The sequence below is a fragment of the Danio rerio genome, chromosome 18 (genome assembly GCF_049306965.1).
Source record: "Danio rerio strain Tuebingen ecotype United States chromosome 18, GRCz12tu, whole genome shotgun sequence".
NCBI lineage: Eukaryota > Metazoa > Chordata > Actinopteri > Cypriniformes > Danionidae > Danio > Danio rerio.
The window spans coordinates 16,990,984-17,014,436 of NC_133193.1; the positions used below are offsets into that span (position 1 = coordinate 16,990,984).

General features: G+C 34.9%; 1 protein-coding gene and 1 long non-coding RNA gene across 2 annotated transcripts; one reads left to right on the forward strand and one right to left on the reverse strand.

The window, feature by feature from the left end:
* Positions 1-2,424: 2,424 nt before the first annotated feature.
* LOC141378736 (uncharacterized) lies at positions 2,425-13,914 on the reverse strand. The gene is made up of 3 exons (XR_012393999.1): positions 13,595-13,914; positions 13,323-13,365; positions 2,425-3,840 (listed from the first exon to the last, which is right to left on the reverse strand). It is a non-coding gene; the product is annotated as an uncharacterized lncRNA (long non-coding RNA).
* slc17a8 (solute carrier family 17 member 8) lies at positions 3,751-22,976 on the forward strand. Its single transcript, NM_001082835.1, has 12 exons — positions 3,751-3,848; positions 8,264-8,519; positions 11,824-11,942; positions 13,068-13,182; positions 13,613-13,700; positions 15,304-15,390; positions 16,942-17,084; positions 18,433-18,582; positions 18,692-18,824; positions 20,020-20,130; positions 20,385-20,512; positions 22,632-22,976. The coding sequence occupies exons 1-12, from the start codon at positions 3,751-3,753 to the stop codon at positions 22,974-22,976; spliced, it is 1,773 nt and encodes a 590-aa protein (NP_001076304.1).
* Positions 22,977-23,453: the final 477 nt, after the last annotated feature.

Consider the following 23,453-nt stretch of genomic DNA (forward strand, 5'->3'; position numbering starts at 1 on the left):
CTCACTGTCCTTCATGAATCTTGATTTATACTACACGGATAATCTGTATGAATGAAAGCATTTTTTTATATAAAGAGTGACTTTTACATAGTATGTTTAGGAAAGAGGAAGCCTGAATACAAATTATTTTACATCCTCTATTGTCTCGATCCACCATACATTTTACTTTTACATGAAAAAAATTGGCAGCCTCGTTGTTTCAAAGCAACTCAGCAAGCGCAGGAGTCAGACATTTGCCAAATGTTAGTTTTTAGTTTCTATTTGGTTGTTGTATGTTTTTTGTGTAATGATGTTCAAGGAAAGTTTTCGATTTTTTAACATTTTTTACTTTTTAAAATTACAAAATATAGTTAATAAAGTTAACCAAGTACTGCAGTGAGGTTATTTTTAAATGACCTAAAATATAATGTTTCCTAATAGTAAAACATTTTTAGAACATTCTGGGAATCAATCAATCAATCAATCAATCAATCAAAAAAAAAAAAAAAAAAAAAAAAAAAAAAAAAATATATATATATATATATATATATATATATATATATATATATATATATATATATATATATATATATATATATATATATATTGCTAGTTCAATATTGCAATCAGTTTTTTGCTTTTTCCGGGAAACAAACCCAACACAACAAATGCTTCAATTGAATTCATCAAACCAAATTTAATCCACTAGCAGATGTTACTGGGCAGCAAAGATTTGATGTCCTGAAAATGCATTAACACAAGAAGCATGACACTGTAAAAATGTTTATTAACAGCTGTATGACTAATGGAAATTGTTCTTGAATCATGCTGCTTTATTTAAGTTTATTTATACATTTATGTTGCATTATGGATCTTAATCTCTGTTCTATTACTTTTGATTTTAAAACAAATTTATGCAGCTTAAGTGTCCTTTAATGAACATTTTGGAAGTCCAAAATACAATATATTGTCAGGGTATATGGTGCAACAATTTTGCTGCCAGTGTTGAGTGTTTATGGGTACTGTAAAAATAAAAAATGTATGGTTTTTGTAAATGTAAAATGTCAAGACTAACTACTGTACAATGAAATTTAGTTTATGGGATAAAAATAACCTGCCTGACAGCTGCACACTGGCTCCTATTAACCACTAGATGTCCCTCTATTCTTTAAAAACAAAGTTCAATTGGACAAGCAGATCATTCGTTCTCTCATTTTCCTTCAGTCCTTTTTTTCACCAGGGGTCTCCACAGCAGAATGAACTGCCAACTTATTCAGCATATGTTTTATGCAGCGGATACCCTTCTATGCTGCAACCCAGTACTGGGAAACATCCACACACACACACACACACACACACACACACACACACACACACACACACACACACACACACACACACACACACACACACACACTACAGCCAATTTCATTCATTAATTTTCTTTTTGGCTTAGTCCCTTTATTAATCAGGGGTCATCACAGCGGAATTAGCCGTCAACTTATCCATCATATGCTTTACATAGCGGATGCCCATCCAGCCTCAACCCAACCATGGGTAACACCCACATTCATACACTACAGCCAATTTAGCTAATTCAATTCAACTATAAAGTACCACATGTCTGGAGCAGAGCACCCAGAGGAAACCCACGTGAAACGGGGAAAACATGCAAACTTTGATTATCTATATCCATATATTTCTGCCAATAAAGACCAAACATAGATATGTCAAAAAAATCTTCAGATAGATAAATGAAAATACATGCTGGAATAAAACAGTGGAGTAATTTAAAAAGTGTAATAAAATGTTTTTTCCCCTGCCTAATGAATACTCCTGTGGCGGAACCAATAACAATAATATAAAATAAAACAGGACCTGTTTAGATCTTAGTCCTCAGTTTAAAAAGATGTGATACGTGAATTGAATAAACTACAATGACCACAGTGTACGAGTGTGTGTGTGAGAGTCTATGAGTGTTTCCCAGTGTATGGAGTGCAGCTGGAAGGATGCATAAAACATTAGCCAAGGTAGTTAGCGGTTAATTAAACTACCACTGATAAATCAGGGACTAAGCTGAAAAGAAAATGAATGAATGAATGGCAGTAGTTAACACAACACCACAGTGTAGTTCGAGGTTTTTCAAAATAGGGTCTGGGGACCCCCAGATGGCCACAAGTGGGCGCCACCTGCGTTGTCCATAAAAAGGATTGGAGAAAAGGCATTAATAATGCAAACACACACACACACACACACACACACACACACACACACACACACACACACACACACACACACACACACACACAAAACACACACACACACACACACACACACACACACACACACACACACACACACATATATATATATATATATATATATATATATATATATATAACTATATACACACAGAAATATATATATTTATATATAATAATTCAATAATAAATAATCATTTAATTAAGGCAGCTATATTAACTTAAAGAAACACTACTTTAATTGTAGAATGATGATAATTATAAAATAAATAATACAAAAATAAGAAACAAATAAATGCAAAATGATTAAATAAACAATTTAATAAATATCAATTAATTTAATTCCTTGCATTCCATAAACTAAAAATGTAAATAAAATAGAAAATACAGTTTGACAGTAAAGTTAAAATATATTAATATAACTTAACAGAAACTAGACTTTTTCTTTTAAAAGAATATTTTAATTAATTTTTTAAATAATTTTTTTCCAGTATAAATAGCCTTTTGGATTTTAGGGTGGTGATCCCTTGCTTAAGAACAATTCTATTTGGTGTTGAAATCAATTAACCCCTGGTGTTTATTCCTGCAAACCAGCACAGTGTAATCAAAACCTCTTCATAGTCATTTTCAAATACCTGTTTTTTGTATGAGAACACAGTAAATCTTCAATTCTCACAGTCAATCCTGACTTCAGGCTTTGGCAGCCCATTATGTGCCAGATTTTCCTCAATGTAAACTGAAGAACCGAAGAACAAGCATCAGTGAAACACAGCCTGAGAGTCTAGCGCAACACCACACAGACTATAATGAATTTTTTACACCTCAATATCTGAATTTTTAAAGCATGCTGCATTTTTGATGATTATTGCACAAAAGAGGCTTTCGTGGAGAAAAAGGTGAAGTTCTCCAGCAACAGAATTACAATACAAATGCAGCTTTTCAACATCAGCTACAGCCCATCGATCCCTCACAGTGTTTGGTTGTTGACGTTGATACGTTTGACCTGTGAACCCCTGGAACAGTTTTTTTGGGATACGGGTTAGACGGGGACTATAGAGGACGAGGTGTTTCATTACACCTGCTCATATCAAACAACCCCTCGCCTGCGATCCTTGACTTGCCCATCAATATTAAATGAGCTCTGCTAGAGTCACTCTTTTTGGCCTGCTTTGCAATAAGGGAGGGAAAAGTCAGGTGTTCTTCAGTCATTGTCCAACAAGGAGAACGACGGACTTTCCATTATTGATGTCTAACTTTTTGAGATTCTAATTCAATGAACTCGGATTCCCAATTTGTGGTTCGTTTCTGGATGTTCTGCGGATAAAACCGAATGAAGGATCTTGGAAAGCAAAGTCCCTCCTCTTGTTTGTGTGTGTCGGTGTCTGAATTTCTCTCCTCCTCCTCGATCCGCTCAGTCCAGTGCAGGAGAGGATGCGCACCGGCGTTTAGTGGACGCCTGGCTCTGTTTTTCTGAGAGTGTTTGAGGGACAGACGTGAAAGGGAAGGAGAGATGCCACTGGGGGGGTTTGCGGGTCTGAAGGAAAAGCTCAACCCGGGGAAGGAGGAGCTGAAGAATAATGTGGGCGACTCTCTGGGGAACCTGCAGAAGTAAGTGTGAAGCTGATTTGAGGCTATATGAGAAGATGATTGCTTGCGGTACGTGGTTTTGGTTCTGAAAGAAATATAGAATCAAGTAAAGAAGAAAATAGAACATATTTGATGAAATTATTAGTTACTTGATGTTTTAAAAGAGTTATGTATATATGTATAATAATAATTAATTTAATTAATTAATAATAAAAAAAACTATTTAGTAGTGTTAATAACATCAGCATTTTACCTTCACTAATTAGAGTTTAGATGTAAAAACCTCAATGTCATTTGAGATTTTCTTCTAATATTACCATTTTTCTTAGACTCTTGTGTCTAGGCTCAGAAATTGTATTTTTATAGTGACAAATAAGTTATTTCATCGCCTTTAAAGTGAATTACTGTAACATACACACAGGAGGCTGAGAAAAAATTGCTCATTTTAAGAGAAAGAGGTTTTTGCATCTGAACTCTTAATTTGTTTTTCAAACAAAGGAATAAAAATGTCAAAAATGTTATTGCATAATAATTTATTGAAAAATATTTTATATGGTTCATTTTTTAAATATTTTTTCAGCTAAAATGCGTCAACAAAATCATTTAAATGATCTTTTAAAGCCTCAATTATATCACTATAAAATAATAAACTAAATTTATATTTTAGATTTTTTTATCAGCCTTTCTGAAAAAATAGCTGCTGAAATTTGTTTGCTTCTTAGAAAATCTAGCAATAACACCGTTATCATGCAAAACCCTATATACTCTGAACCTTCAAAATTCTAAAATGTTCTATTGCTTTCTAGGTGTATTCATTCATATTTAATATCCAGTGCCTCTGAAGAGATTAAAAACTTGAGGACTCCACCTAGTATATACAGTTGATTTATTAGCCTGCCCTTGAATTTGATGTTTTACAGAGCAAGAAAATTTTCACAGTATGTCTGATAATATTTTTTCTTCTGGAGAAAGTCTTATTTGTTTTATTTTGGCTAGAATAAAAGCAGTTTTTAATTCTTTAAACACAATTTTAAAGTCAGAATAATTAGCCCCTTAAAGCTATATTTTTTCCATAGTCTATAGAACAAACCATTGTTTTACAATAACTTGCCTAAGTGCCTATTAACATAATTAACCTAGTTAAGCCTTTAAATGTCATTTTAAGCTGTATTGAAGTGTCTTAAAAATATCTAGTCAAATATTTTGTACTGTCTTCATGGCAGAGATAAAATAAATCAGTTATTGGAAATGAGTTATTAAAACTTTTATATTTAGAAATGTGTTGAGAAAATCTTCTCTCTGTTAAACAGAAATTGGAGAAAAAATTAAACAGGGGGGATAAATAATTCAGGCGGGCTAATAATTCTGACTTCAGCTGTATGTATCAAGTATTTCGTATTAAACAGCCTAATATGTGAGATTATGTAAACAATTTCCTGTGTCTGTGTTATATTGTCAGGAAACCTCTTTAAACAGTGGGAAATACGCATGTTAAATAACGCACAATATATCAAATGGAATATATATAAGCATTTTTTATTTAGTCTATGGTGCACATTGAAAAATGTTCACGCTATGCAACATTTATCATAATTCCTGCTTTGATTTTTCTTGCTTTCAAAGTGTGTTCAAATGGTACAGAACTGTTATTGTACATTTTAATTGCTAGAAAAGTATATTTGCAGCTCATAAGCAAGGCCATTTCCAAAAAAGCAACACATGCTATTAAATACGTTACATATTAAATATCATCAATTATGTTATAAGTATAGTGGCTGTTTGCAGAACGAGCTTTTTTTGTTTATTTGCTATTCTTGACTGGATCTTTATTATGTGTTCTATTATAATCCTTGTGTCCACACAGTGTACAACATGTCTTTATGATGTTAGTGGTGATATTCAATTGCAGGTTACAATGTCCGGCCACATCTTGTTATAGGTTTTATTTGACATTAGTTTTATAATGGTATTAAATCTTATGACAATTCTAAAGTTCAGATGAATCTAAAAAAAAAAAAAAAAAAAAAGTATGGAATTCATTGACACCAAAACTTAAAAGACAGTTTCTGATTTAAATGTGCATGCATTATTTGCAGTTAAAAAAAATTTAATTTCAGAGCAGGACTTTGTCTTAAAGTATAGCTTATGTCCATTAACAATGCTTCACAAAGATCATGGACGGCTCTGATTCCTCTTGATCCTCAATCCCGCAGTATTCAGCTTTTAGTGAGCTGCTTTCTCTGTGTGTGCAAGAACTCAGGTGTGCGTTTCAAAATGGACAGATGAAAGTAATTCATGTGAGGTGGAGGATGAGAGAAATGATGAAGGTTCAGTAATGGAACAGGTGCGTGTGGCGAAAGGGAAGGAGAACCGAATGCAGCCTGACCTTTTCGACGGCAAACTCTGGCAACCCCTGCTGGCCTTCTCCACCGAGAGGAGAATTCACTCTGTCCATCAGTACATCACTCATAATCACTTTCAGACAACACTGAGCTCAATCTACATCAGTAAAAACTTCTTTAGCTTATTTACTGTTCACCTTTTCAGCACGTGACTACTGTGTTTCGAATTTTGGGCTGCACTTTCGGTTTGCATCTATTCAAATTAACTTTAATATATCGTTTTGAATAATAAGATTGTCGAACATATTGAGTTGCTGCCCAAAAATGAACTATAGGTGCATTACTTAAGTTATTTTGCGTTATATTTGAGTATAATGCGTTATCAATTACTTTTGCATTACTGTCCTTACCCTGAAACTTGATCTCTTTCAGAGCTTGCAGTAATTGCAGCTCAGCAATTAATGATTCTCTGTATAAGCTACACCTTCATTCGCACGCCATGATTTTGCCAAGTATGATGCGATTCCCGATTGACATGTTGATCCTAAAACATCACTATTGTTCAAAAATGTAATCCATGCCTATTCCCTACCCTCAAACCCAACCTAACTGTAAATTATTTCCAAAATCAGAGGGAAATAATAGTTAGATAGCAATCATGCAGAAGTGCGTAAACCTAACCCTGAGCTTAAACTTAACATAAATTGTAAATGTATACTTTAATTCGGTTTTGGCTGATTGGAACATAGTTGATCCAGGAACATGTCCTGCTGGGTGAAATCAGGTTAGGGCCTTTACTTACCTTTAAAAAAAAATTTTTTTTTTAGGATTTATTTAGAATAATGCTACCTTCTTGAATTTTAATTTTTTTTTTATATTTCCCAAATTAAGTTTAACAGAGAAAGGAAATTTTCAGTGTGTCTAATAATAATTTTTCTTCTGGAGAAAGTTTTATTTGTTTTATTGCAGCTAGAATAAAAGCAGTTTTTAATTTTTTTAAATACCATTTTAAGGTCAATATTATTAGCCCCTTTAAGCTCATTTGTTTTTTGATAGTCTACAGAACAAACCATCATTATACAATGACTAGCCTAACAACCACAACCTGCCTAGTTAACCTAATAAACCTAGTTAAACCTTTAAATGTCATTTTAGCTGTATAGAAGTGTCTTAAAAAATCTGACAAATACCATTTACTATCATCATGGCAAAGATGAAATAAAACAGTTAATAGAAATGAGTTATTACAACTATTATATTTAGAAATGTGTTGGGAAAATCTTCTCTCCGTTAAACAGAAACTGTGGGAAAAATAAACAGGCGGGCTAATAATTCAAGGGGGCTAATAATCCTGAATTTAACTGTATGCTGTATATACAAATTAATAAAAGCGGGCCAAAGTTGGCAATGGTAATCTTTCATTTGGCCTGAGAGAATGATGGGAAAGGTTGGGCAAAATTAATTTAACAGAGATCGTCAATTCTTGTCAACTTTTGTTTGTTTGTTTAATGTTATGAATAAATAATTTTTTTTAATATTAAAATGTAAATTCCGTTATCTGACAGATAGAGGACAAAGCAAAAGACATTTAATTCCATTGTGTTCTAAATGAGATTGTTTTTATTGTAAGAAGTTCATTGTAAAAAAAAAAAAAAGAATATATATATATATATATATATATATATATATATATATATATATATATATATATTTTTTTTTTTTTTAATTAATATGATTATACAATTTTTAAAAATATTTAAAAATTTGGAATTTACAAATTACAAAGGATTTTTTTAAAGGAAAGTCACTTTACTCATTACTTAAAAAAAGTAATATTATTACGTAACTTGTATAACTTGTAATGCATTTCCCTCAATACAGTTTGTAAAATTTCTGTAGAATTGTCAAGAGTTTTTGGGGTTATTCATGGTCTACTAAAAGTTGTTTGTTAATTCTAATATATGTTATTAAATATTCAAAGCTGAACTGTAAGGAGAATAATATCACCTTACTCCCACTTCACTGATCATTATTATTAAGGCATAGGAAAAAGGTGGATCTGTCCTTTCTAAACTATTTCTTATGCAACGGTAGGAAGATCGATGGCTCAAATGTGACCGAAGAGGACAACATTGAGTTGACAGAAGATGGTCGGCCGGTGGCAGCCCCTAAACGAAGCCCACCCCTATTGGACTGTGGGTGCTTTGGCCTTCCCAAACGGTACATCATCGCCATGCTCAGTGGACTGGGCTTTTGCATCTCGTTTGGCATTCGCTGTAACCTTGGTGTAGCCATTGTGGAGATGGTTAACAACAACACAGTCTACATCAACGGGACGGCCGTCATGCAGGTGAAACCAGAAATAAATAAACCGAAAAAAATATTAAAATGAGATTTCCGTTCCTCTCTCATGTTAATTTAAGACCAAAGGGATTTTTAACTGGTGACCAAAAAGATTAAGAAGAAAAATGAAATGAATGTCAATAACACTAAACGAGCAGATATCAGTTGGACACGATGGCTCAGTGGTTAGGACTAGGGTTGTAACGGTATGAATTTTTCACGGTATGATAATCGTCTAAAACAATACCACGGTTTGACGGTTTCACGGTATACGGTATGTTACAAATGTTACAAAATAATAGAACAGTGAAGCAAATTTGACTTTTTCCAAATAATATATTTTTAGTTACTATAAACAACACCACTTACAATGAACAAATAAAAATAAGAAAATAATAAATAATGTGTCAAAGTCCAAATAAAGTCCAAATAAACATGGTGCAAATCCTCAGTAAAAAATAGATATAAATATTTACTATACTATAAATAGTTACATAACGAAACTAGATTCAATATGGAACATCCTTAGGTTTTATGTGCCAGCATGGATATGGTTGTCTATCGATATGGATTTGGATATGGTTGTCTGCAATGCAGACAAACAGCTGCATCTTCATTTGTGTCTTTTGAAAAAAAGCAAGAGCAGCAGTTCGTCTTTGCTGTGTCACTGTTTTGTCATGTTTCTGTGCTGCTGTGCATGCAAAAGTACTTAGTATGAGAATTATTTCATGCAAAACTTTTTTTTTTGCGTTTTATTTAGCCGCGCAGAAATGTATGCCTATCTCTCATTCCGTGTTGTTCAAAAAGCTTGGTCCACAAACAAAAGCGAAACCTATGCTTATTGGTTGTGATATAGCGAGTTTAAACCAATCTGGGCATGGAGGAGGGACAATGCATCAATGTATCATGTCTGATTTGTCCGGAGACACAGTGACGAGCGTTTCTTTGTCAAATCAGCGTTGTCAAATGTTGATGACGTAACCGCACTGATTCCGGAGCCTCTGAAAGTCCGCGAATGTTATGTGATACAGCACTGGAAAGCTGAGATTCTCTTCTTTATGCCAATCTTTGAATTGTATGAATCGGATCAGCGGATCAAAAGTTATTAAACATTTAAGACTTATTAAACTTATTTTTAGCCGCGGGCGGCTGTCTCGGTCTTTAAGGAGACAGAAAACCGTTAAAGGTTAAAACCGTTGATATGAAATTGTTCATGGTATGATAATCGTGCACGTTCAAATCGTGGTAAACCGTCATACCGGTATATTGTTACAACCCTAGTTAGGACTGTCACCTCACAGCAAAAGGTTTGCTGGTTCGAGTCCAGGCTGGGCCAGTTGGCATTTCTCTGTGGAGTTTGCATGTTCTTTCTGTGTTCGTGTGAGATTCCTCCGGGTACTCAGTTTCCCCTAAAGTCCAAAGACATGCGCTATAGGAGGATTTGATATCCTATATTGGCAGTGGTGTATGAGTGTGTGTGTGAATGCGAGAGTATATGGTTGTTTCCCAGTACTAGGTTTCGGCTGGAAGGGCATTAACCGCATAATAGATATGCCTGAATAGTTGGTGGTTCATTCCGCTGTGGGAACCCCTGATAAATAAGGAACTAAGCCGAAAATGAATGAATGAATGAATGAGCAGATATCAATAAATAACAATATCAGTAATAGGAATGAGTAAACAGTTTTTTTTAGACAATATTAATAAAATATATATTTTTACTTTATACTTTTGACTTTTATAATAATTTTAGTCTAGCGAATGTGTTTGTATCATTCATATATATTGTAAATTTCATCTGGATGACTTTTAAAAGAAAATTTCTGCAAAAAATTAAACATGCACAGTATTTTTCACAAACAAATACACTTTAAATGAGTATATGTACATGACAATACAATGCATTCATTCATTCATTTTCTTTTCAGCTTAGTCCCTTTATTAATCTGGGGTAGCCACAGCGGAATGAACCGCCAACTTATCCAGCATATTTTTACGCAGCGGATGCCCTTCCAGCTGCAACCCATCACTTGGAAACCCATACACACTCATTCACACACATACACTATGGACAATTTAGCCTACCCAATTCACCTGTACCACATGTCTTTGGACTTGTGGAGGAAACCAGAGCACCCGGAGGAAACCCACGCAAGCACGGGGAGAACACGCAAACTCTACACAGAAACGCCAACTGACCCTGCCGAGGCTCGAACCAGCGACCTTCTTGCTGTGAGGCGAACGTGCTACTCAATGCGTCAATAAAATGCAATTGTGTAATTTTATCTTTACAATTTAATTCATTTATTTATAATAAACATAATTTTGTAACAAGTTGGTCCCTTGTGACATCAGCTAGAATATTACTTTTATTGCTTTTATATTGGCAAAGCAGTGGTGCAGTAGGTTGTGCTGTCGCCTCACAGCAAGAAGGTTGCTGGGTCGCTGGTTCGAGCCTCGGCTCAGTTGACGTTTCTGTGTGGAGTTTGCATGTTCTTCCTGCGTTCGCATGGGTTTCCTCCAGGTGCTCCGGTTTCCCCCACAGTCCAAAGACATGCGGTACAGGTTGGGTATTTTGGGAATTGCTGCTGGAAGGGCATCCGCTTTGAAAAACGTGCTGGACAAGTTGGCGGTTCATTCTGCTGTGGTGACCCCAGATTAATAAAGGGACTAAGCCGACAAGAAAATGAATGAATGCTTTTATATTTATAAAATTGATTAAGCTCACTGTAAATACATTTAATCTCTATTTCAGATACATGCAGTTCTCTTAAAATTTCTATTCTTTAAGAAATGCAGAAAATACAAATAAAATTGAAATATAAAAATAAAATTTGATTGAAAATAAAAAAATGTTTAACTTCGATAATAAAAATAAATGTTTTTGTTTCAGTATAATTTTGAAGCATTTGAATGCTAAAAAAAAGCCCTAAGCTTGTAAAAGCATTTATACAGCAGTCAAATGTTGGAGTCCTTGGTTTAGAAAAGTTTGAAAACCCTTGGTCTAGACAGACAATTCATTTGACTCTAACAGCAATCAAGTTCAAATGATGATTATCTTCTTTTTTTCCAAGCCTGAATTCTTATCAATGGCTTTTTTTGGTAGTTAGCAGCCACAATTTCCTGTAATTTCCTGTTATAAGAGATACTGAGAGGAAGACATGATTCATGCACACACATATTCACAAGGCCATCAATATGTATACTCAGTAATGACTCATGTATATTATGCACAAAGTGTATTTTTTCTATTCTTCTTTTTAATTGAATTACAAGCTAACGTATTCTCTTCTAATGTTTGCATTGTTTAGCCAGCTCAGTTTAATTGGGATCCAGAGACAGTGGGATTAATACATGGCTCTTTTTTCTGGGGCTACATCGTCACTCAAATCCCTGGAGGTTTCATCTCTAATAAACTAGCGGCTAACAGGTGAGTTTTGTACCGGCGCACAGGCACTGAAGCCAAGACTCTTGTTCCATAACATAACTCTCATATTACATTCAAAGGTGTTTTAACATCCACACGAGTGCAGTGGCCAGGGCTGCGAGGGTTAAATTTGTACCGTGTGTTGATTAGAGGGGCGATAGCAGTCTTGTAATAAAAGCCTCACAGGAAAAGAGGACACGTGGTTGACAGAGTTAATAATGAAAGATCCAGCAGTAGATCTCTCGCTGAAACACCAGCCACTGGAATATTACAAGTGTCACTTACACACTGTTTTGGAAAAAAAAAGAGGCAGATGGATGGATTAAATGGAGATAAAGGACTACTGAATGAACTAAAATGACTCTCTTGCATGTGATGCTGTGATGTAGTGGTGTGAAAGCATGCAGAACCTCTAAAATCACAAACATCAGGTCCATTCAGTGATGAGATTTCTTAAGCAAAGTGTTTAGTTTTTTTTTTTTACAGAAAACGAAGAGATTTTACAAATATTTAAAGTAAAAAAGACATAAATTGGTTAATTCTGTGCAGCTGGAAGAGGATCTGCCTCATAAAACACATGTCAGAGTAATTGGTGGTTCATTCCGCTGTGGCAACCCCTGATAAATAAGGGACTAAGCTGAAAGATAGTGAATGAGTGAGTGGCTTAGTGCTATGCAGAAAAAAAATCTACAGACTTTAGGTAGAAATAATGCATTATAACTTCAACAATAATAAAAAATTATGGTTGCATTTATACTTCAAACAATTCAGTGTAATATGATGATGCACTTTAATATTGTCTTCAATTATCAAAGTTCAGTATCATCAAATTTATTTGAATCTTCATTTTAGTCCTTTTCATGTTGCAGAAATTGCTCTAGGGGTCACTAACTCATCACTTTTACATCATGTCAAGGAGAAACACTTATTCATTATAAGAAATATTTAATGTCTCTCAGAATTCCAGGACTAGCGTAATGGTTTTTAAATTATTCAGAAAACATTATTATGGAGTGAGCCTGACTGTTTATTACTGAAATTACTTTCTTAATTTTAAATTAGTTATGATGCCTTAAATGTTTTATATTCATAATTAAAGTAACATGATCAAATGTCTCTGTATCTCAGGGTGTTTGGAGCAGCCATTTTCTTGACGTCAGTGCTAAACATGTTTATTCCATCAGCTGCCAGGGTTCACTATGGTTGTGTGATGTTTGTGCGAATCTTACAAGGACTTGTGGAGGTGAGCACCACTTGGGTCCATCAGTGATCTCATCCTCAAATGTTGCATCTTCTTTTTTTTAACTAATTGAAAAATGTTATTATATATACATTTAATTATAAATTGTTTACTATTTGTTTGTAAATGAATCATTTACTCACCCTCATATAATTTCACACACCCTTTCGTCTATTTCTTTCTTTTCTGTAACACAAAAGCAGAACAAAAAGGTTTATTGTAATTTCACACTATTTCAAGCTCCCAGAAATAACAATAAAAATAGCCATGCTTTATATTCTCAGTCGCTTTTGAGTGGCAAAAGACAGAAATTTAAGTCATGATTCTTATGAAGGGATTATATAGACAAACATTTTCTTTCAGTATTAAATGAATAGGTCATTTTGATTGAAATACATTGAGTATTAATACTAACAGTGCATTATGTTAACAGGGTGTCACATATCCAGCCTGCCATGGGATGTGGAGTAAATGGGCTCCTCCGCTTGAAAGAAGTCGTCTGGCTACTACCTCGTTCTGTGGTAAGTTTGTCACAGCGTATTTTAATAGTAAAAAGTCTATTTATATGAAAGCAATTCGGAGAAAACACTTTATAAATGTTGCTGTAAATATCAACGAAAATACTTTTAAACGATGCAGAAGCTAATGATTATTAGCCTATTCATAGGCTAATTAAAAGCTGGCTAACGTTACTTCGCCGACCAACTGGCGTTTTTTGTTCGAGAATGAATCAGTATTTGAATGAGTCGTTTGAGTAAACAATTCAAAGAGTCATTCACATACCGAGCTTAAATGTCATTAAAAAAAAAAAAAAAAAAAAAAAAAAAATATATATATATATATATATATATATATATATATATATATATATATATATATATATATATATATAATTGTACTTTTTTAGCAGTTATAGATATGAATCCAAATAGCAATTATATATCAATGAATCTTAAAAAAAATCTAATTTCATAAAATAAACAATTTGAAAATCATTTTGTCAGATTCTTTTGCCTTGACAATGCAACTTGCAAAAAAAGGGCTGTCAATAAAAGTGTTAAAAAAAGTTTTTTCTTGTTTAACCATTTGAGCATTTATTTGGATAAAAAAGATCAGTTATGAATCACGTGTGGTTTAGAATCACTCAGCCTAAATGATTCATTCAATATTTTCAATTTAAAATGGAGGAAATCCTGCAGCTCTCCTCACAGAATATCTGTTGGTTGTTTTACAACAAAAACATCTGTCAGGTAGATATATCTTACCCCTTAGCTCTAAGAGTAATGTATTCTTTATCTGTGAAAAGCTCAAAGAAGTTCAAATAAGTCTTATATTTTCTAATTGACCAGATAGTGTCAGGTTAAAAAGTACCAGAACTGTGTTTTATTTCTGCTGAGATATGCATCTAATGAATTTTACACTTCCATTGTTTTTGAATGAAAGTGAACAGATCTTTATTTTTTAACAAAATGTAGATAAAAAGATAATAAATCTACAATATACAAATTCATTCTCAGAAATCATACACATTGATCACTTTCACCAAAGACTTAGAATCTATATTCAAATGCGCATTGCCCTTCAAATGCATAAAAACAGCTCTCTCCATGTGCCATGACAACCTGTGCTTCAAAACGCTCTAAACATGACCACTAAACGAAGATGGTCTCAACACAGCTACAGGTTCTCTCTGTGAAAGAGGCTTCATTCTGTTGACATAAATGAAACAGCACCCTCTTCTATGTTCAAAAGCTCAATCCAGAATTTTACACCAAATAGGAAGGTTTACACTGCACATGTCGTCTGGCACTTGTTGCTTTAAATAGTTTGACAACTTTGAGTAAATAACTAGAAAAAAACTCATCATTGGGTGCACAAATCTCCTAAAATGTCAGAATTTTAAACTAAATGTAGAGGTTACAATTAAAAATTCTTCTCGCTGAAAGCTGAACTAAACTAATTATGTGAGTTTGGCACTGCCAGTTATGAGGCAACCCCCGTAATGGCTTCAAATTATTGAACTGTCACGCAAGGAGAATAGTACAGGTTGATTAATGTGCTCCTTCCTAATTTAACTTTCTTAATTATACCTGCGTGTGTGTGTTTGTGTGTTCTGGTTGACAGGATCTTATGCAGGAGCTGTGATAGCCATGCCACTGGCTGGAATATTAGTGCAGTATGTGGGCTGGCCCTCTGTCTTCTATATATATGGTGAGTTGATCTTTTGGTTAAAAAATAAACAAACATTATTTATATTACTACCAGGGTGACATGGTGGCTCAGTGGTTATCACTGTCGCCTCATAGCAAGAAGGTCGCTGGTTTGAGCCCCGGGTGGACCAGTTGGCATTTCTGTGTGGAAATTGCATGTTCTCTCTCTGTGTTCGCGTGGGTTTCCTCCACAGTCCAAAGACATGCACTATAGGCAAATTGAGTAAACTATATTGGTCGTAGTTAATGTGTGCGCGTGTGAGAGTGTATGGGTGATTCCCAGTACTGGGTTGCAGCTGGAAGGGAATCCGCTGTGTAAAACATATGCTGGATAAGTTGGCGGTTCATTCCGATGTGGCGACCCCTGATGAATAAAGGGACTAAGCTGAAGGAAAATGAATGAATGCATATTTCTACTAATTATCATTTTAAAAAGGAGAGAAACTAAGTGATTAGCTTCAATTTTTTTCTGTCAGTGAGTCATATATCTGTTCATTCCAAATAATTACATTTTTATTTTTTAGTTTACTAAACATTTATTAACTCATAATAAACAGCCAGAAGAAATGGGAATAATTTACATTCCTATGTTTGCCAGTTACTCCCTTTGAAATGAATTAAACTCACCTGAACAGCTAAAATGGAACTGAATTGAATGAAATAAATATTATGCAATGTTTCCTAGTACTGGGTTGCAGCTGTAAGGGAATAAGCTGTGTAAACATATGCTGGATAAGTTTGCAGTTCAATTTCCTGTGGCGACAGCTGATAAATAAAGGGACTAAACTGAAAGGGAAAAAATGAATTAATGAATATTATGCAATAACATCATAAATAGAGCGAGGCAGTGGCGCAGTAGGTAGTGCTGTTGCCTCACAGCAAGAAGGTCGCCAGCTCGCTGGTTCGAACCTCGGCTCAGTTGGCGTTTCTATGTGGAGTTTGCATGTTCTCCCTGCCTTCGCGTTGGTTTCCTCCGGGTTCTCCGGTTTCCCCCACAGTCCAAAGACATGCGGTACAAGTAAATTGGGTAGGCTAAATTGTCCGTAGTGTGTGGATGTTTCCCAGAGATGGGTTGCGGCTGGAAGGGCATCCGCTGCGTAAAAACTTGCTGGATAAGTTGGCGGTTCATTCCGCTGTGGCGACCCCGGATAAATAAAGGGACTAAGCCAACAAGAAAATGAATGAATGAATGAACATCATAAATAAAGGAGGACAATGAGTCTGTTTGGAGAATACAGTTTGGACAAAATCATAGACCTATACAATCTCATGGCAGCTAGTGCTTAACAAGTAACTGTTTTGGTGAATAAGTATCTAGTTTGTTTACATTTGTACAATTTCATTCAAACATTTTTGTCAGTCTTATGCCTCGATGATGTTATATTTATACACCTTAATGCGTACCTTTTGTCCCTTAAAATTGTGTGCTTATCATATAAAAATATCACTATGTAAAATGTGAGATCATGTTGAATGTTCATGTAGTGAACATTGTTAAAAAGTGACACTTGTAATAATTATTAGTCATCTGTGATTCTGTTTTAACATCCAGGTGTGTTTGGCATTATATGGTATATTTTCTGGATCCTGCTTGCTTATAACAGCCCAGCAGTACATCCCACCATCAGTGAGGAGGAACGAAACTACATAGAAACCTCTATTGGGGAAGGAGCCAATTTAATGAGTTCAACAGAGGTACATGTTGTATACACACACACGCACGCACGCACGCACACACACACACACACACACACACACACACACACAACTGTAGTTAGATACAACTTGCTGGTACCAGGTTGAACCCTTATTTCTTTCAGAACAAATTTTTTTCATTTCACATTAATGATTTGAATCTCTTGTGCTCATTTGAGTATAGCAAACTCACTGACATTTTCCAGAAACCAGATTGAGATGATTTGAGTTTCATGATTAGATGCTTTATGCTGCTTAAAGTCATAGATATTATAGTGAGATTGAATGTGGTACTTAAACAATTTTTAGCTGGTACAAAGTGGCCCATAGTGTGCCAAGAAAATCTCCCCTACACAATTACAGCAGCAGCACTCTCAAACATTGATTAAAAGCAGATTGCATTCATGCTTTCTTGTTGTTTATGCCAATTCCAATGTTGCAGCAGAAATTTAAACTGGCAGCCCTTTTCTAATCTTTCATTGTGTAGCATAAGTTTAGTGTTCTGCAGTGTGATTGATAACATATTTGTATTAATGAATTGTTGCGCAAGTGTACCTAATAAAGTGGCTCGTGTTGGTGTACGTATATTAACGTATAAGCCTATATTCAGTATTTAAGCATGCTAAAGGGATAGATGAACAAAAACAGAATAATCTTTCATCATTTACTCATCCTACACTTCTTCCAAAACTTGAGTTTATTTCTACTGTTGGACTCAAAAAATTATATTTTGAAGAAAGCTGTAACATTGACCACCAGAGTATTTGTTTTTCTTACTGTGGATGTCAGTGGTAAATGATGCAATAGTATCTGGATGCAGCCTTTATAATGCAAGCAGAGACTGCATCACTCAGCGATGCAATGTCAGACACAATGCACTCAATGGAGTGAATGATGTCACTGTGACGGGTGGGGTTAGGGGTGGGGTTGGGTGAGCGCATTAAAAAGCATTTGATGCAGCTCAGATTGCTCTGCACCGAGTCTGCAGCCAGACCCCTCTCAAATGATGGGGAATTTTTTAAAAATACCTTAAAGGTATTTTTAGAATGCCAAATTAAGTTGGGAGAAATGACTGGGAATAATATAAAGCAGAAAACGGTTAAACTAGTTGCTCTACAAACAAATGTGTTTATGACTTTACATAAAATTTAGAATAATATAATAAAAAAATGTCAGTTTGCAACATCAAGTAAAATAACAAGCTGGTTTTAACCTCTAAAAATCAATGTAAATGAATTAGACAGGAAGACAGGTTCTGATGGCTGCTCCCGCTCACAGGTGAAGAATAAGGTCAATAAAGAAGGAGGTTAACTCGTGTATATAATCGCTTATATTTTTTTCTCTCCAGAAATTTAAAACTCCCTGGCGTGAATTCTTCACTTCTATGCCCGTCTATGCCATCATTGTAGCAAACTTCTGCCGAAGCTGGACCTTTTACCTCCTGCTCATTAGTCAACCGGCTTACTTTGAAGAGGTCTTCGGGTTCCCCATTAGCAAGGTGGATTGTTCTGTGATTTATAATTCACAGTCCTCTGTGATTTAAACTTGCTCTTAAATGCAGTACACTTCACTCTAGGGTAAGTCTGAATGATGTTCTGCTGTTTTAGGTGGGCATTTTGTCAGCGGTGCCGCACATGGTGATGACCATCATTGTGCCAATAGGAGGCCAGCTGGCTGACTTCCTGAGGAGTCGGAAAATCCTCTCTACTACAACTGTGAGGAAAATCATGAACTGTGGAGGTAGGCAGAGTTCTCCAGGCAGCCCAACCTCAAACTCATGCCATCGGTTGAGAATTTAGCCATCATCCGATGCAAGTGCTGATGTATATTAAATTAGGATAGAAAAAATAATTAAGGGGCATTTGCACAACTAAAAATGCTAAACAAGTTTTGTTTTGGTCATTAATTTACACAACTAAAACATTTTAGGTGCCTGAAAACATAAATGCTGAAAATGTATTTCTCACTTCTAAACAATGTGAGAAACAATTTTACCTTAAATTAGACTGAATTTTGAAGACATTTAAAAATAAAATAAAATAAACTAGCTGGTGATGTGCCAATATTTTACCCAAATTTGGATTGAAACATCCAAGCAAGTTTTAGAGAGTATAAAAATCTGTGAAATCAGTAAATCTGGTATTTGCATTGTATAATATGTGCATCTGTGAGTACCTGAAAAACAAAACAACATTTGCTTACCACAAGATGTGTACAAATGTATTCTGCTTATCAAATAGCATCATTACCAACTACTTGATCCATGCAAACATTCAACGATTGCAGATTTTGACAATGTTGTCAAAAGGCCTAACTTTTTTCCTGTATCAAAAAATTAACCATGGTTACATTGTAGTAAAAGTGTGTAGCAACCATGTAATCTTTTGACGCACTGATTAACTTTTATATAACCACAGTTTTGAGAAAAATAAAACAGTTAAACTATAGTTGGTGTAGCAAAACCAATGCTAAATTTATGTTTACCGTGTTTTAACTACAACAACTATTTCTTTTTGTTTTTGTTAATTTGCAGTAAGACCGGTTCAGTTTCTTAAGGTAGAAAACATTTTCTTTTGTAAATGCACCATAAAACACACATTTATACAATGGACACAGATAGTTCATAAATACTTTTTTTTTTAAAGGTTACACTTAAAACTGGTGTTTTGAAAATTCATGCAACACCAAAAAATAAAATAAATAAAATCAGCAAGCCATGGTTGTCTATCTGGCACATTTACAGAAAAAAATGAAACTGAATTGGAGTGAAAAATGCTTCTGTGCTCACCGACTTTAAGAGGCCATTCACACAGAATGATTAAAAACATGTAAAGCTTGCAGGGCAGTGAAAAGGGTTGAAAAAGAGAGGTATTTTATACTTGTTTAAACATTTTAAACACATGTATGAGATGCCTGATCCTACCATTGTCCCCAGGTTTTGGAATGGAGGCCACGTTGCTGTTGGTAGTGGGCTTTTCACACACTCGCGCAGTGGCCATCTCTTTCCTCATCCTGGCAGTGGGCTTCAGTGGATTTGCCATATCAGGTGACACAGGAGACAGGAGTCAGTCACATTATCCTTTATGCTGTTTCGCTGTGATTGATTCAAACCTTTTCTTGAAAATAGGATAAAATGAAAAGTATTTGCATTCATACTTCATGGCCAGCTTTAATAATGCACATATATAAAACTGTATAAAATACATGCAATTCCTTAGTATCAAATCCATAATAAGCTACAATGTGCAATATAAGATATTTTGAAAAAATTGTAAAAAATACATCTGTTTTTCAACACAGGATTCAACGTAAACCATCTGGATATAGCTCCTCGCTATGCTAGTATTCTTATGGGCATCTCTAATGGAGTGGGCACCCTCTCTGGCATGGTTTGCCCCCTCATCGTTGGTGCACTGACCAAACATAAGGTATATCACTTTATCAGATAGAAAACTACACTAGCTACCATACTAACACCTGCAAATAGCTTCCTTCTAGTCATTTTACTTCTATAGGTAAGGGTATTTGTTTATTTAAACAAATGACATGAAATGTATTAGCATCCTTATTAATATCCTCAGTGACTCTACGGTATGGGTTTAAAATAGGTTTTTAGGGAAAGACACTGCAGGTCAGTAATTGTTAGTGCCATACTTTTCTAGCTGATATATTACATAAAGAATTGTGAAAAAATTGGTTTGATATATGCTGTATGCTTTAATTTGTATACATTTCTACACTTCTTCCAAAAACATATGGACATTGGTAAATGTCAGAATAAACATAGTTTTTTGACATTAAAGTCAAATATATTTACAGAGGGAATTTTTTTATTTATCTCTACATAATTCAGATAATACTGTGAACAGACAGAAAAAAAGTGTTATTTTTGGTAGAATAATATGTTGTATGTGTATATACCAACATATATAGCCATCTTGCCTAGTAAACATAATACACTACCTAAAAGTCTTGTCATCGATCCTAGTTGTAAGAACAACAAACAATACCTTGACTTCTAGTTAATCATTTGGAAAAGTGGCAGAAGGTAAATTTTTCAGATGAATCATCTCTTGAACTGCATCCCAATCACCACAAATACTGCAGAGACCTATCAGAACCTGCATGAACCCAAGATTCCCCCAAATCAGTCAAGTTTAGTGAAGGAAAAATCATGGTTTGGGGTTACATTCAGTATGGGGGCGTGCAAAAGATCTGCAGAGTGGGTGGCAACATCAACAGCCTGAGGTATCAAGACATTTGTGCTGCCCATTACATTACAAACCACAGCAGAGGGCAAATTCTTCAGCGGGATAGTGCTCCTTCTATTACTTCAGCCTCCACATCAAAGTTCCTGAAAGCAAAGCAGGTCAAGGTGCTCCACAATTGGCCAGCCCAGTCACCAGACATCAACATTATTGAGCATGTCTGGGATAAGATGAAGGAGGAGGCATTAAAGTTAAATTCAAACAATCTTGATGAACACTGGAAGTCCTGCAAGAACTCTTTCTTTGCCATTCCAGATGACTTTATTAATCAGTTATTCGAGTCATTGCAGAGATGTATGGATGCAGTCTTACAAGCTCATGGAAGTCATACACCATATTAATTCTTTTTCCACTGAACCATGACTTTATATTCTATATCTACAAGACTTTTGTCTAAGCAAAGTCAGACTTTACTGTCCTTATAAAACAATTAAAAATCAAGGCATAATCATATTTTATTTTGATAAAATAAGCATAATCTGGAGACAGTTGCCTTTCATACTGTATAAGCCACTTCTGATACCAAATGATCAACTAGAAGTCTTGCTATTATTTTATTTACATATATATATATATATATATATATATATATATATATATATATATATATATATATGTTGTTTCTAAAACTTAGATAGACAACAAGACTTCTGTCAGGTAGTGTACAATGTTTACAGGATCAGTCAAAACAGCAATCATTTTTTACAATGTTGTCATATGGATGCAAATGTTTTTTAAAAAGTACATTTTTGTAATGCCCAAATTAACTCTAAATTAACCCTTTGTGCCCTGTTCACATGGGTCGTCGATGTTACTGCTTTCCATTGATTTTGAATGGAGTGATGTTAAGTGCTGTCAAGCTGAATTGTGAGTTCATTGAGTTGCGTTGCCTCCGTTAATAACTGCAAAAGTTGAAAACATTTAACATCTCAAGCATTAGAGGCCTCATCCAGTCAGATTGCTTTATGCAAATACCAATGCAAATGCTAGCCAATGACATTTGCGTAGCGCCAGGAATTATTGGAATGTCAAAATGAAGAAAAAGCTTAATATTACAGTTGAATCTAAATCGATGATCTAAGCTAAGCTAAGCTAAAAGTGCTTGTGCCAGACCCAGAGATTGTCTGAATGGATTAAAAAATTGTCAAATTCAACTGTTTAACTTTAGATAAAAGAGAAAATGTCAGAATAAGGCGTTTTTTTAATCAGTGACTTCTGTTCTCAAATTTTGTACCATTTTTGTTCACTGATATCCTCGTGACATTTCTGTCTTTAACAGACTCGCCTGGAGTGGCAGCATGTCTTCGTGATCGCCTCCATGGTGCATTACACTGGAGTCATTTTCTACGCTATCTTTGCGTCTGGAGAGAAGCAGGACTGGGCTGATCCAGAGAACACGAGTGATGAGAAGTGCGGCATCATTGGTGAAGATGAGCTTGCAGATGAAACTGAACCCAGCAGCGACAGCGGATTGGCAACCAGACAGAAGACCTATGGAACCACAGACAACTCATCAGGCCGCAAACAAGGCTGGAAGAAAAAGAGAGGGGTGACCATGCAGGCTGAAGACGATCACGAATCAAATCATTATGAAAATGGGGAATATCAGACCCAGTATCAATGACTTTTTGACATCAGATACCAGAGACAATGAGGCTTAGGAACATTTATTTAAGTAACTGCAGAAATAACCCAAACCTGGGACTACAATATATTGACTGGTATTCAACACACAAGCGTTTATTTGAGTTGTGAAGAATGTTTTGGATGGCTTCCCCATGATTTGACATGAAGGAATATGAGAATGATCTGTGAATAGATAATCCACATTATGAAGAAAGTCATATTTTTACTCATCAAGGATGCATTACATGGATCAAAACAGTGAGAGTTCAGGCATTTAGAAGCATAAAAATAATGCTCCTTTGGCATTTCCGTCCATAAAATGATCTTTAAAAATGTTTTATGGCTCTATGACAGGTTGTTTATTTTGGCACATTAGATCACAGTTCAGCTTTGCCATCACAGAATAAATTCCATTATAAAATATGTTAAAACAGAACTCTAAATTGAATATTTCACAACATTACCAATTTACTGT